This window comes from Bos indicus x Bos taurus, chromosome 15, assembly GCF_003369695.1.
Source record: "Bos indicus x Bos taurus breed Angus x Brahman F1 hybrid chromosome 15, Bos_hybrid_MaternalHap_v2.0, whole genome shotgun sequence".
In the NCBI taxonomy this organism is placed as follows: domain Eukaryota; kingdom Metazoa; phylum Chordata; class Mammalia; order Artiodactyla; family Bovidae; genus Bos; species Bos indicus x Bos taurus.
In genome coordinates this window covers 77,595,605-77,611,613 of record NC_040090.1, presented here as the reverse complement: position 1 = coordinate 77,611,613, position 16,009 = coordinate 77,595,605, and the positions used below count along the sequence as shown (strand labels likewise).

At 41.0% G+C, this 16,009-nt stretch overlaps 1 protein-coding gene across 1 annotated transcript in view; it reads right to left on the bottom strand.

Moving 5' to 3' along the window:
- Nucleotides 1–8,020: 8,020 nt before the first annotated feature.
- CEP126 (centrosomal protein 126) overlaps nt 8,021–16,009 on the bottom strand; it is a 140,386-nt gene continuing 132,397 nt past the window's right edge. The window contains exon 10 of the mRNA XM_027563919.1: nt 8,021–9,598. Coding sequence (XP_027419720.1) covers nt 9,585–9,598 — 14 coding nt within the window. The 3' untranslated portion in view covers nt 8,021–9,584. The remainder of the gene's footprint in view (nt 9,599–16,009) is intronic.

Here is a 16,009-nt window from a genome sequence, read left to right as displayed (position 1 = left end):
TATGGGACCACCGTGAATTTCGAAGCGCCAACCTCCATCACTCCTGTAAATTTCTCAGTCAACTGAGAAATCCGTAACTGGCTGGGATTAGTCTTGGCCCTTTTCGTCAGAGCCTAGCTCTCATAGAATATCTTCACTTTTGTCCTGACAATTCTATTAAGGAAGTGGAATTAAGGAAAAGTGTCAGATCAGGCTTTTACCTAACCACTCAGCCAAGACCACTCAGTCTCCTATAACTGAGCAAACCTTGGTGCCTTTCAACCAGCCCCTTCCCTCCATGTCTTTCAACTCTGTGGGTATTTTCCTGTTATCTTACAACCAAGCCCCACCCAGTATTTTCTCCACTAGGTGAGTATTCTCTGGTATCTTCCAACTGCCCGCCCCCACTGTCCTTGAGAGGGGCCATGTACCTGCCATACCCCACCAGATAAAACTCAGGATCATCAGTCAGTTCAGGAGACTCACTCAGATTCACGTGGACTCCTGAAGGAGGTGGATAGGTGCAGGAGGCCTCTGCTGCACCAAGGCTCCGGACCCTTGTAGAGTGCAGGCGGAGCACAGAAGTCCTTCTGGGTCCCTTCATGGTCTCCAAAACTGTCGACTTAAAAAAGGGTCACAGCCTTAAAGTTGAGCATTATCTATTATTTAGTGGAAACTTTTAGACGTCAGGCCTGGGAGGCAGCATCTCAAGCAACCCTGAGGAAACTGCTCTGAGGCAGTGAGGAGAGGAACCAGGTAATGGAGAAGTTTTGCAACAAAGGGCAGGTAGTCTGAACATCAAAAGACTATTGTTAATGAAAGAAAATCAGATATCCCAAGTTAAGGAATGTAGCGCTTTTCTGTGTATGGGAAAATGCAAGAGTCTGGACTCACTGACATTGTTCCTTTCATATGCATCTCAGCTGTTGGGGCCAGTCTCCTGTTTTTGGTCTGGAACTTCCTTTCCTCAGGGCTCACTGTGGGCAGTGGCTGTAGTCTGATGGCTGCTAGATGGCAGGTATTTGCCTTCTTGTGTTCCTTTGCGTCTCACAGGCTCAGGTTGAAGGGCTGTAATTGCTGATGACTGCGACATCCTTATTTACTAATAGGGCAGGGAATATTCCATTTCTGAGAGCTTTCTTGCCTTTCTATTTATGGGATGTGTGACTCTCTTTTCAGATCATATATGTTAAATCAACTGTCATTTGAATTATTTTTATTTCATTCCTTTAATCTTAAAAGAGGGCATATCAAAATATTTCAATAACAGAAAGTTTGAACTTTACCTTAAAATATAATTTATTCTGGAAATTGTGGGACAAAAAAGTAATCAGTATTTTTCATAATGAGAAAGTCTTAAAATAGCATACCTGAATATAAATATTTCAGATTATTTTAAGATATTAATAGGAGTGTGGTCATAATACATAGACTTTAATATTGCTATAGCATATTTCAGTCATAAGAATAAAAAATAGACTCATGGTCTTGACAGATGTATTATTTAGGCTTATTCAGAAGTCTTACCACACTCTTGCCTTCCAAAGACAGGAAATGCTGTGTTTGTACCTTATTCCTTAAAATGATTCTGTTTTTTGTTATGTTTTTCTCTTAAAATTTTTTCAAAGTGTTTGTGTTTTATTTAACGTTTATTTACGTACCCAAAATGAAAGGTGAGGTTCCATGAATTATTTAAGAAGGATCTGACTGAAATAGAATATGTGTCAGTGAAACTCCACGTATGAGAAATACTGTAGCAGATGTTTCTGTCAGGAGATTATCTTCAGTTTATATCAAACTTACAAATATGCCTCAAAAGCTTAAAAAAAACTAATCTTGCCAATTAAACCCCATGAATTTTAGCTTGTTTGTCATGGAAATAAACTGGAAAGTGAGGATACGATCATACTGAAGAGGCTGATTTCATTCTCTTTCATGAAAATGATGCTTTTGGCTCATGATTCATTTGGATGCATGAATTCTTGGCTCCCTGTCCAAGCACTCTTTCCAGGTCTTTTCTTCTAATGCTTGAGATAACATCTCTGGGTCTTTGATGGTATTTTTGCCTTCCCAAATCATTTGGCAAAAAACCAACTGAAAACTGTACTCACTTCAGGCAATATGCACACTTGAGAAGCAACCTCAGTTTTTGCATTGGGGTAGTTCAGCTAGATTCTCCTAGAAATGTGGTATCTACTTGCTAAATGTGTGACTTTAACAGTTTTTTTTTTTTTTTCAATCCATTTGTTCTTTGTTTTTCTTCTCAGGTCAGGGAGAAAAGAGTCTTCTCTTTGTTGATGAAATAGATTTTGTCATAGGTTTTTATTCTAATTCCTAGCCCATAAAAATATTTTTAAAAATCTTGAACTATTTGAACATTCAGTTCAGTTCAGTTCAGTCACTCAGTTGTGTCTGACTCTTTGTGACCCCATGAATCGCAGCACGCCAGGCCTCCCTGTCCATCACCAACTCCCGGAGTTCACTGAGACTCACGTCCATCGAGTCAGTGATGCCATCCAGCCATCTCATCCTCTGTTGTCCCCTTCTCCTCCTGCCCCAATCCCTCCCAGCATCAGAGTCTTTTCCAATGAGTCAACTCTTCGCATGAGGTGGCCAAAATTTGTGATAATCAGTATGTAAAATAAAATATTTCACACACAAAAATGACATATCCAAATGCATACTACTTATTTGAGTAATAAGTTTCCATATGTGATACCATGATTGAGGACTTTATAATTTAACATTCATTTATTTAACCATGAAACACATTTGCTGGAATTGTGGCTTCCTGCTTTTATTCTGTTTATTTTTCTTTCAGTTTTACTATTTTCTGCTGCAGATTTCTTTTCTCGTCTCTTTTTTTTGGATTTTTTTTTGGTGATTTTTACAACAGCTTTATTGAAATATATTCTCATACCATAATACTTGCCCTTATAAAGTATACAGTTCAGTGGTTTTTTAATACCTTCATAGAGTTGTGCAATCATCACCACTTCTAATTTCATAATATTTTCACAATTCCATAAAAAACTCCATACCCATGAGCAAAAACTCCCTATTTCCTCCTCCACAAGTCTCTGGCAACCACTAAACTATTTTCTGCTTCTGTGGATTTGCCTGTTCTGGACATTTCATATAAATGAATCATACAAATATGTGACATTTTTTGACTGATTTTTTTCATTTAGCATGTTTTCAAGATTCATTCATGTTGTAGCATGTGTCAGTACTTCCTTTTTAATCACTGAATAATATTCTACTACATGGATATATTGCATTTTATTGATCCATTCATCAGTTGCTAGACATTTGGGTCCATCAACTTTTTTTAGCTATTATGAATAAGTTGATATGAATATTCATGTGCAAGTTTTTAATGTGGAAATATGCTTTCAATTCTTTTGGGTATAGATCTAGACATAATTTCATTACTGTTTTAAATTTTTTTTTTTTTTTAGGATTTCCTTATTTATTTTATTTTTTAACTTTACAATATTGTTTTGGTTTTGCCATATATCAACATGAATCCGCCATAGGTATACATGTGTTCCCCATCCTGAACCCTCCTCCCTCCTCCCTTCCCATACCACCCCTCTGGGTCGTCCCAGTGCACCAGCCCCAAGCATCCAGTATCATGCATCGAACCTGGACTGGCGACTCGTTTCATATATGCTATTATACATGTTTCAATGCCATTCTCACAAATCATCCTACCCTCTCCCTCTCCCACAGAGTCCAAAAGACTGTTCTATACATCTGTGTCTCTTTTGCTGTCTCGTATACAGGGTTATTGTTACCATCATTCTTTCTGGCTTACTTCACTCTGTATAATAGGCTCGTTTCATCCACCTCATTAGAACTGATTCAAATGTATTCTTTTTAATGGCTGAGTAATACTCCATTGTGTATATGTACCACAGCTTTCTTATCCATTCATCTGCTGATGGACATCTAGGTTGCTTCCATGTCCTGGCTATTATAAACAGTGCTGCGATGAACACTGGGGTACACGTGTCTCTTTCCCTTCTGGTTTCCTCAGTGTGTATGCCCAGCAGTGGGATTGCTGGATCATAAGGCAGTTCTATTTCCAGTTTTTTAAGGAATCTCCACACTGTTCTCCATAGTGGCTGTACTAGTTTGCATCCCCACCAACAGTGTAAGAGGGTTCCCTTTTCTCCACACCCTCTCCAGCATTTATTGCTTGTAGACTTTTGGATAGCAGCCATTCTGACTGGCGTGAAATGGTACCTCATAATGGTTTTGATTTGCATTTCTCTGATAATGAGTGATGTTGAGCATCTTTTCATGTGTTTGTTAGCCATCTGTATGTCTTCTTTGGAGAAATGTCTATTTAGTTCTTTGGCCCATTTTTTGATTGGGTCATTTATTTTTATGGAATTGAGCTTTAGGAGTTGCTTGTATATTTTTGAGATTAGTTGTTTGTCAGTTGCTTCATTTGCTATTATTTTCTCCCATTCTGAAGGCTGTCTTTTCACCTTGCTTATAGTTTCCTTTGTTGTGCAGAAGCTTTTAAGTTTAATTAGGTCCCATTTGTTTATTTTTGCTTTTATTTCCAATATTCTGGGAGGTGGGTCATAGAGGATCCTGCTGTGATGTATGTCAGAGAGTGTTTTGCCTATGTTCTCCTCTAGCAGTTTTATAGTTTCTGGTCTTACATTTAGATCTTTAATCCATTTTGAGTTTAATTTAATTAGAAATAAAATGTTTTTACATTTAATTCATATTTTCAGTTTTTAATGATTTGTTTATTCACATTATTTTTCATTGATTTCTAATAACTATATATTCTACATATGCAAATTGCTGATTTTTAATAATTATTTTTATTTTAAACTTTACCAAATGTACATATAGCTTAAAAATATACAAGTGTTGGGGCTTCCCAGGTGGTCTAGTGGTTAAGAACTCACTTGCCAATACAGAGGACATGTATGGGTTCAATCCCTGGTCCAGGAAGGTTCCACGTGCTGTAGGGCAAGTTAGCCCATGAGCCATAACTACTGGGCCTATATGCAGCAACTACTGAAGCCCACACACCTAGAGCCACACTGCAACTACTGAGCTCACATCCTGCGACTACTGAAGCCAGCATACCCTAGAGCCCATGCTCTATGACAAAAGAAGCCACTGCAATGAGAAGCCCACACACTGCAACAAAGAGTAGCCCTTACTTGCTGCAACGAGAGAGCCTATGTATACCAATGAAGACTCAGCACAGTCAAAAATAAAATGATGAAAAAGTCTTAAAACATTACAAGCGTTATCATGAAATAATCACCAGCTGTATCTCCATTCTTTCTTCCTGGTGATGATCACTTTTAATTCTTTTAGTTTTTTTTTCCTATTAATATTAGTATTTACCTCCATATTTCTAAGCAATGAGCTTATGCTGTCATTCTTGATAGTTCAGTTGTGTATGTGATACATTCACCTCCTACTGTAGTTTTTGGCCTTCCTTGTCCCTCAGACAGTAAAGAATCTGCCTGCAATGTGGGAGATGTGAGTTTGATCCCTGGGTTGGGAAGATCCCCTAGAGAAGGGAAAGGCTACCCACTCCAGTATTCTTGCCTGGAGATTTCTGTGGACAGAGGAGGCTTGTGGGTTATATTCCATGGTGTCACAGAGTTGGATACAACTGAGTGACTAACACTTAAAATTTTTCACTTCATTGTAGTTCTTATAGCATTCTCTACCCTTTTCCCCATACCACATTTCCTTTCAACCTGTAAAATATTTACTAATATATTAAATTAATATTTAATAATTGACTATATAAGTAATGGGCTTCCCTTATATAAATAATGGGCTTCCGTTGTGGCTCAGCTGGTAAAGAATCCACCTGCAATGTGGGAGACCCGGGTTTGATCCCTGGGTTGGGAAGATCCCCTGGAGAAGGAAAAGACAACCCACACCTGTATTCTGGCCTGGAGAATTCCACGGACTGTATAGTCCATGGGGTCACAAAGAGTCGGACATGACTGAGCGACTTTCACTTTCACTTTCATATAAATAATTTTTTGCTCTTGTCATATAGTGTCCTATGAACATATTTATTTCTTATTCAACCTTTTGTTTTGGTTTTTATTAAGAAATCACAATTTTCTGTTTAGCTTTTAATTGCATTTCATGCTCTTCCACATTGCAGAGTAATAAATAACATCAGAGTAGACTTTCTACTCTTTTAATGTTTTTTGTTGTTGATTTTTTTCCCAGCTGCACTGCTTGTGGGGTCTTAGTTCACTGGCTATGAAAACGTGGAGTCCTAACCATTGGACCTTCAGGGAATTCCCTCCTTTTTATGTTCTTACAGTCATCTCTTCTGCATCTGTCTAAACTATTGCTTTCTAGGCTTGGTGCTCAGCTGGAATCTTCATCATTATCCTGGGATTTAAGAAAAAAATCCTTTTCCTGTGTTGGCTTTGGGTCTTCTAAGAACTAAATGCCAAGATGTGGATAAATGAGCAAATAATTTATTAATGAAATGCCTGTGAATAGAAACAAGGATATTGGACAGGCTGAGGGAATCTATCAGATCAGAAGACAAGTCTGACCCTCAGGGATGGAGGGTTTGATGGAACGAAGGTTAAATAAGCTTTCATGTGGCCCATGAGAAGAGTCCTGGGTCTCCCAGGAATAAGCCTTTCTTAGTAATGGAATAATTTGCTGGGACCAGTGTGTGGAAAGTGCAGGCTGGGCTGGGTTTCTGAGCACAGCAGTTAGGACGCTTGGTCAATATTCTCCTATAGTTTGGAGGGTTGCCAGATGCATTCTCATTGCCACTAAGGCCACCTTGTTTCTTAGTTTTCATATATTTTTTCCCCTTAGTTTATTCCCTTGTTTTGGTAGATCATATCCTCTAGTTGCTTAAGATCACAGTGCACTAATATCCTGTGCAATATTCCTTAATATTTGGTTTATTCCCCTTTTCTCAGTGTTTATCCCCCTTTTCTCAGTGTTTATCCACTAAAACTGTCCCTCTAGGCAAGGCTTGAGGGAATCTTTACAGTATATATTTGCTGGATGTATTGCAGGGTCCTTCTTCCTGGGAACCTAGCTATCTCTGCATTTGGTGGTTCCATATCTGAAAATGGGCTCAGGTCTGGGGACTGAGCAAGGCACTGTGACTCTTTGCTGGGATCACTGTCCTCAGACATCTGCTCCTCCATTTCTACCTCTGATTGCAGATGTTAAGTCGTACCTTTGAAGGGTGCCTGGGCATTTTGTCCCTAGAAACCTAAATTTCTATTAATTATTTCTCTGCCAGCTAAGTTCTCTCAGCTGCTACTTTGACCTTGCTGGTGGTTATGGTAACTGTGGTCCCTTGACTTCTGCAGATAAGTGCTGCCACCTGGTTTCTCTTATTCCTGGGACTCATCATGTCTGTCACCATTAGTGAGCCTGGCTCTGAGCCATCTTTTCCTACATTTAGGCATGGATTACAGATAACTGGTACTAAAGTTCTTAGTGACAGCCCTGTTTTCTGTAAGAAGCAGCACTTACCCCTTGTAATGAGACAGGAAGAAAGGGGGCAGGGCACAAGCATTAAAAGGATACCACAACTATTGAGAAGATCAGGATACAACAAAAACCAGTTAGAATCTACTAGGCCCAAGATGGGCTTCCCAGGTAGGAGATGTAAGAGTCACAGGTTCCATCCCTGGTTGGGGAAGATCCCCTGGAGGAGGGCATGGCAATCCATTCCAGTATTCCTACCTGGAGAATCCCATGGACAGAGGAGCCTGGTGGGCTACAGCCCAGAGTCACACAGAGTTGGACATGACTGAAATGACTTAGCATGCAGGCCCAAGATGGCAGGAGACTGGACTTCAGGAGACCTGGAGCCTCATTACATGCTCATTGTAATACATCAGCATGCTAACTGACTCACCCACAGGCACCATGACAGTTCTGAGGTCAACCATAAAAGGCCAAAAATTGGGTGATGGCCGAATTCCTGGAAATCTCCACCCCTTCCCCCAAATAGTTGGATTGAGAATAATCCTCCCACTCATTAGTCTATGAAATTATTCAGCCCATAAAAACTAACCATTCTCAGAATGTACTTTAGTGCCACAGAAAGGTATAGATAAATATGGTTAAAATAATGTTTTATATTAGATGACTTTCACCACCATAACACAAAAACAAAACAAACCACAAAAACCAATCACTCCCACACCTCAGGGCCACTCTCACTTTCCAAGACCCTGACTGCGTGCCCAGAGTGCAAGTCTGGCTTTCGAGATGGCCCATGCTCTGTCTTTGAATGCGTATCTCCCTGAATAAAACTGCTTTTACTTCCTTAAGGCTCGCTCTTGAGTTCTTTGCTGTTCAAAGCCAAGGACCCTGACTTGGTGGCCTGATGGAGGGGCTCACCTAAGACTTGGGACACGATCATCCTTTTTTGCCTCATTTCTCCTACAACAGTAAGCCCCTACTGAAGCTTTTCTACCACAGCCCAATGAATAGCCCTCAGAGTTGTCCCCGTTTCCTCTCCTGGCTGCTAGGCAGATAACTGTTATTACATCCCAACACAATACAGCTGGGAAGTGCTGGACCTGAGGGTCTGCAAAGCAGCATCTGGTGAGAGAGGTACCAGCATCACCAAGAACTTCAGTGCTGGCTCCTCTCTGTAGTTTGGGGCTGGTGGTAGGACAGTGAGCACAGAATTGGGGGTGTGTTGAGCCTCAATACTGGGGTACATCCACCTAGATGTCCCCATCCCACGTTTCAGGGCTCGGACCTTAGTGTAACAGAGTGTTTAATCATCTCTGTGGCTCCCAGTTGTAAATCTGCAAAGTCCCGTGATTGCTCCTGAGCTGTGTTCTCTGCCACTGCAGGGAGATAAGGATGGCTTTGTAAGAAGTACCACCACAAGCATACGCTGGCTCTCATACTTAGCCTTGAACTTCTCATTAGCTGCCTTCAGTTTCTAGTTATCCCTCTGAAGGGCTTCCATTCACTTGTAAAGACTAGCCCTTGTCTTTGCAGGCGCTGGCTCTCGTGTCTTTAAAGGCCTCATTCATTGCATAGGTAAGCTTGATTTTCTGCACTGGGTATGTTTCCTCAGGCCATCATCTGTGAAATAGTCAGCAGCTGAGACACCACCTTGTGCCAGGGACGATTTGTGGCCCACATCCCACTGAGGTTGGGGTTTTCCTTGCCGGCCAGTGAGCAATCCACTCTCTGCCCTAGAGGCTGCCTTCTCAGACCATTTGCTAGTACCAACTGTTCAGTTCAGTTCCTCTGAAAAGCAGATACCGTGATGGAGTGGAGATGTACAAGGTTTTATTAGGAGGAAACACCTGTGAAGGATAAAGTGAACAAGAGCAGGTGTTAGCTAGGAAACTTTTGACATTATGACATGGGTCTGACAACTGAAAAAGGAGAGCAGGAAGGAAGCAGCAGCTCAGAGAGTATTGACCAGGCTGGTGAGTCAGCTGTGAGGAGTCCCCGCTGGCCAGAATGGTCCTCCTCAAGTCCACTCACTATCAGTCACGGTGAGAGGCCTAGGCTGTGAATGTGGTGCTGGATCCTGCAGGTACAACACATGGAGGCTGTCAGCCAATATCCTCCTGGGGTCAAAGGTGTCTATCTAAAGAAAAACAAATGACATGAAAGCTGTGAGTCAAATTTTATTCAGGAACCTTACTGAGGACTATAGCTTGGAAAATAGCCTTCTCAGGACAGACTGCTCTAAGAGGCAGGGGAGGAGCTAGTTAGTATATATATGAACTTTCTGGCTGGGAAATATTGTAGTCACGTGTGTGTGTGTGCACGCGCGCGCGCATGCACGCCCACGTGCATTCAGTTGCTAAGTCGTGTTTGACTCTTTCTGACCCTAGGGACTGTAGCCCACCAGGCTCCTCCCGGTGGGCAATCAAATTCTTGCCATGTGATTTCCCAGGCAAGAATACTGGAGTGGGCTGCCATTCCCTTCTTCAAAGGATCTTCCCAACCCAGGGGTTGAATCCATGTTTCCTGCATCTCCTGCATTGACAGGAGAATTCTTTACCACTGAGCCACTTGGGAAGCTCCAAAAAATAACAGATGTCTCAATTTAATGACTAGTGCTTTTCTATTGTAAGAAGATTCAAGATTCTGGGGTCATTGAAATTCTCCCTTAGGTATGCATCTTAACTATCTAGGGGCCCAAATATCCAAAAACACAGAACTTTCATCCTGCTTTTCCAATCCTGAATTCCCCTTCGGGTGCACTGTTGCTGTGTTTCATCTTAACCCATTTGTATGATCATGAACAACAGGCTTCGTTGCTTTTATTCACAAAGGGAGATCTGAGCAGTGCACGCCCCTGAGGGTCACTTCCATCCTCCCCCACTGCTCTGTCATAAATCAAGTTTCTTTGTTTGTATGTGTTTATTTTGTGATTCTCTAATTTTATTTTGTAAGGACTTTCTATTAAGTCTTGTTATTTGTAAAGCAAATACATCCGTGTTTTTCTCCTTATAGTATCTGGGCTATTCTCATTCATTTCCTCACTCACATACATTTTTAGATTAGTTTGTTAAGTTTTCATGTTTTAGCTGGAATTGCATTCAATAGTTAAGATCAATGGGAAGAACTCTGTGTGACGGTGCATCTTCAAATCCAATGATATGGTATATACTTTCATTTATTTCTTTTAAAATGTCTTTCGATATTATATGTATAAATTTTTCCCAGAAAAGTCTTGCATATCTTTTTAAAGATTCAACATTGATAATTTAAATTTTTGTCCCTGATGTAAATGGTATCTTTTCTTCAAAAAACGTTATATTTTCTGTTTCTTGATGGTGTGTAGTCATGCCTTTCAGAGTTGTCCTACCTTCAGGCAAGGGGGCCTGGCCTTTATACCCCTTATCTACCAATTACTGGCTGAAGACTGCCGTCAGGGACTGGGTGTGACCCTGTGTGGGGAGCCTCTTGGCCTGAGGTCAGTGCCTGGAGAATGACTCAATTGAGCTGCAGACATTCCCACCAGCTGGGCAAATACCACCCTGGCCTGAAGGGGGTTTCTCAGCATTTAAGAGTCACAGAGATGTTCAAGGCCCTTTAGAAGACTGAAGAATTTTCTTTTATTCTTAGGTTTGTTATGTTTTCCTGGGTTGGTAAAAGAAGAGGCCATGCCTACCTGTATGGTGTGCAGAACTGGATGTGGGGTCCAGCTGTTTTTTAAACAGGCTTTCCACTCCTCCTCTGTCAGCCTCCCCTTGCCTCGGCTAGCCCGAGCCTCTTCTGTGGTTTGCAGGAGAGACAGCTGGCTCTCAGGCTTCTCTGACTGCAGCACAGGGTTTAGCTTTCCCCCGTCATCCAAGTCAGTTCCCACTTGACCTCTGCTTTCTGACCTTCAAAGGTCTGATGCTGTCTCCTCTGGTCTCTCTTTTTTATTCCTTAATTGTCATTTAAGTTGGGTTCAAGAAGGAGCATAGGGTTCAATTGTTCTTGCTGAGAAGCTCTCTCAGTGTTCTGATTCAGAGAATTATGAAACAAAGGTAAATTGGGAAGAGACTTCCCTGGTGGTCCAGTGGTTAAGACTCCACACTTCCAGTGCAGGGGGTGTGGATTTGATCCCTGGTTAGAGAACTAAGATCCCACATGGCTGTGGCAACCAAAAAAAAAAGAAAGTGGGCAGAGTTTGACATAGGCTGTTTCTTAAGTTTGAAATTACCCCTTTTTTCTTCTCAGTCTTTGCTTGTCTAACCCACCCTTCAGGTCTCAGTCACTTTCTCCAGGACACGTACCTTCACAGCCCAAGTCTGGGTTATATACTGCTTCTCTGTGTTGCAGTGTAAACTTACTCTGTTTCCTCCAAATATGAATGGTAATATTGTATTTTTGCCTACCTAGTGTGCACTCTGTAGTGCAATACTAATAGTGTTTTACTATACTTTGTTTGAGGCTTCCCTGGAGGTAAAGAATCTGCCTGCAGTGCAGGAGATCCATATTCAATTTCTGGGTCAGGAAGACCCCCTGGAAAAGGGAATGACTATCCAGTATTCTTGCCTGGAGAATTTCATGGACAGAGGAACCTGGCGGGCTGCATAGAGTTGAACACGACTGAATGACTAACACTTTCACTTTTTACATACTTTGTTTTGAAAAGTGCAAACCACAGAATAAAAGTCATTCTGATGTAACCTTTCCAAGGAATTTCTTGGAGAATGTATTTTCATTGATATTCATATATCAGATCAGATCAGTTGCTCAGTCGTGTCCGACTCTTTGTGACCCCATGAATCGCAGCACGCCAGGCCTCCCTGTCCATCACCAACTCCCAGAGTTCACTCAGACTCACATCCATCGAGTCAGTGATGCCATCCAGCCATCTCATCCTCTGTCATCCCCTTCTCCTCTTGCCCCCAATCCCTCCCAGCATCAGAGTCTTTTCCAATGAGTCAACTCTTCGCATGAGGTGGCCAAAGTACTGGAGTTTCAGCTTTAGCTTCATTCCTTCCAAAGAAATCCCAGGGCTGATCTCCTTCAGAATGGACTGGTTGGATCTCCTTGCCATCCAAGGGACTCTCAAGAGTCTTCTCCAACACCACAGTTCAAAAGTGTCAATTCTTCAGCGCTCAGCCTTCTTCACAGTCCAACTTTCACATCCATACATGACCACAGGAAAAACCATAGCCTTGACTAGACAGACCTTTGTTGGCAAAGTAATGTCTCTGCTTTTGAATATGCTATCTAGGTTGGTCATAACTTTCCTTCCAAGGAGTAAGCGTCTTTTAATTTCATGGCTGCAGTCACCATCTGTAGTGATTTTGGAGCCCAGAAAAATAAAGTCTGACACTGTTTCCACTGTTTCCCCATCTATTTCCCATGAACTGGTGGGACCGGATCTTCGTTTTCTGAATGTTGAGCTTTAAGCCAACTTTTTCACTCTCCACTTTCACTTTCATTAAGAGGCTTTTTAGTTCCTCTTCACTTTCTGCCATAAGGGTGGTGTCATCTGCATATCTGAGGTTATTGATATTTCTCCAGCAATCTTGATTCCAGCTTGTGTTTCTTCCAGTCCAGCGTTTCTCATGATGTACTCTGCATATAAGTTAAATAAACAGGATGACAATATACAGCCTTGACGAACTCCTTTTCCTATTTGGAACCAGTCTGTTGTTCCACGTCCAGTTCTAACTGTTGCTTCCTGACTTGCATACAAATTTCTCAAGAGGCAGATCAGGTGTTCTGGTATTCCCATCTCTTTCAGAATTTTCCACAGTTTATTGTGATCCACACAGTCAAAGGCTTTGGCATAGTCAATAAAGCAGAATAAAAGCAAATTTATGGTTACTCATCTTCTGATTCTGAAGGTACAGGAGACTTCCTGTTTAACCTGGAAGGTGCTTTTGTGACAAGCAAACTCAACCTCCAATATGGGAAAACTGTCACAGGAGCTGTAATTCAGTTTCATAGGAAATTTGGAAAGGCAGGCCTTCAGGGGAATTCTTTAGTTTTTCATGTGTACATTTTTGTCAAAGACGTTCTCATTTGCTGTTAATTTTTTGACTTACCTGATTAAAAAAAAGCAATAAATGCACAAGGTAGATAGTGTGAAAAATATACTGCTGAGAAACCACTACTGCTAATGCTTTGTTGCATACATTTCCTGCTTTCATTTCTCCACGTGGGTTTCCTCTCATAGTTAAGACACTGTTTAAGTATAGCTCCCTCTTTTCTCACATAGCAATGAATCATTGTTTTTTCTCTGTTTCATTAAGTATTCTTTACAAACATGATCTTTATGGTTGTGTAATGGTCATCAGAAGAATGCATGTAATTTACAATTTTCCTATTGTCACCTAGGGTGTTTTATTACATTTTTTTGGTAACAATAAACTTTGTTACATATATTAGAATTGCTATTCTTGAGGAAATTTAGTCTTTAACTCTGAAGAGTAAAAGTGGAGAGGCTTTTCATAGACACTTTGAGATAATGCATGTGAAATGTATATAAATTAAAAAACGTAATATATTTACCTGGTTTAGCTTTCTATTAGTATTAGTGTATGGAGTAAGAAATGGCAACCCACTCCAGTATTCTTGCCTGGAGAATCCCATGGACAGAGTCTGGAAGGCTACAGTCCATAGGATCACAAAGAGTCAGACACAACTTAAGTGATTTAGCATGCTTGGAGACTTTTATTTATATTATTTGTATTATTGAGTTAACCAACTTACTATTTGGAGAAGAAGGTAGATCATATCTACATTCAGAGTGAATTATATCATTAATCATAGTCTATGATATATATATATATATATATAAATATGTAAAGTGAAAATAAAGTGTTAGTTGCTTAGTCGTTTCTGACTTTTTGAGTTCCCATCAACTGTAGCCCACCAGGCTCCTCTGTCCATGGGATTCTCCAGGCAAGGGTACTGGAGTGGGTAACCATTCCCTTCTCCAGGGGATCTTATCTTCCCCATGCAGGGATTGAACCTGGGTCTCCCACATTGTGGGTAGATACTGTGCTGTCTGAGCCACCAGGGAACACCAAATATATAAAACAATATATTAAAATGAAATGAATAGTGTCAGAGACCACTGATTTTCTTTTTTAAAATTTATTTAGGTGGAGGATAATTGCTTCACAATGGTGTGTTGGTTTTTGCCTGTATACTAGCGCTAATCAGCAATAATGATTATATGTCCCCTCCCTCTTGAGTCTCCCTTCCCCTCATCCCTTCCTTCCAGGATATTACAGACGTGAGGGCTGGGCTCCCTGTGTTATACAGCAGCTTCCCACTAGCCATCTATTTTACACATGGTAGTGTATGGATGTCAATTCTCCTACCTTCTCTTTCCCCTCCTGTGTCCACAAGTCCATTCTTTACATTTGCATCTCCATTCCTTCCCTGAAATAGGTTCATTAGTACTATTTTTCTAGACTTCATGTATATGCATTAATATACAATATTTTTCTGTAATTTCTGATTTATTTCACTGTAAAACAGGCTGTAGGTTTAACTATCTCACTAGAACTGACTCAAATTCATTATTTTTTATGGCTGGGTAATATTCCATTGTATATATATACCACATCTTCTTTCTTTATCTATTCATCTGTCAGTGGACATCTAGGTTGCTTCCATGTCCTGGCTATTGTAAATAGTGCTGCAATGAACATTGGGGTATGTATCTTTTTGAATTGTGGTTTACTTAGGGTTTTGGAGAAGGAAATGGCAACCCACTCCAGTGTTCTTGCCTGGAGAATCCCAGGGACGAGGGAGCCTGGTGGGCTGCACAGAGTCGGACATGACTGAAGCAACTTAGCAGCAGCAGGGTATATGCCCAGTAGTGGGGTTGCTGGGTTATACGGTAGTTCTATTCCTAGCTTTTAAAACAATCCCTGTACTGTTCTCCACAGTGGCCGCACCAATTTACATTCCCACCAACAGTGTAGGAAGGTTTCCTTTCCTGCACATCTGCTCGGCATTGATTATTTGTAGACTTTTTGATGATGGCCATTCTGACTGGGGTGAGGTGATACCTCATTGTAGTTTTGATTTGCATTTCTCTAATAATGAGCAATGTTGAATATATTTTCATTTTTCATGTGTTCATTTGCCATCTGTCTGTCTTCTTTGAAGATATGTCTATGTCTTCTGCCCATTTTTGGACTGTTTTTCTGATATTGAGCTGTATGAGCTGTTTATATAATTAGGAGATTAATCCTTTGTCGGTTGCTTCGTTTGCACTGATTTTCAAACTGGGTGGCAAGATATCAGTGAGTGAATGTATCTTACTGGTTGTAACTAGCATAGCTTTGTTTTTGAAGTGAGATATGATTGATGGGTCTTCCCTTGGTGGCTCAGTGGTAAAGAATCCGCTTGCAACGCAGGAGACATGGCTTTGATCCCTGGATTGGGAAGATCCCCTGGAGAAGGAAATGGCAACCCACTCCAGTATTCTTGCCTGGGAAATCCCTTGGAGAGAGGAGCCTGGCGGGCTAGTCCATAGTGTTGCATAGAGTTGGCCACAAATGAGCAACAAAACAATTGATGT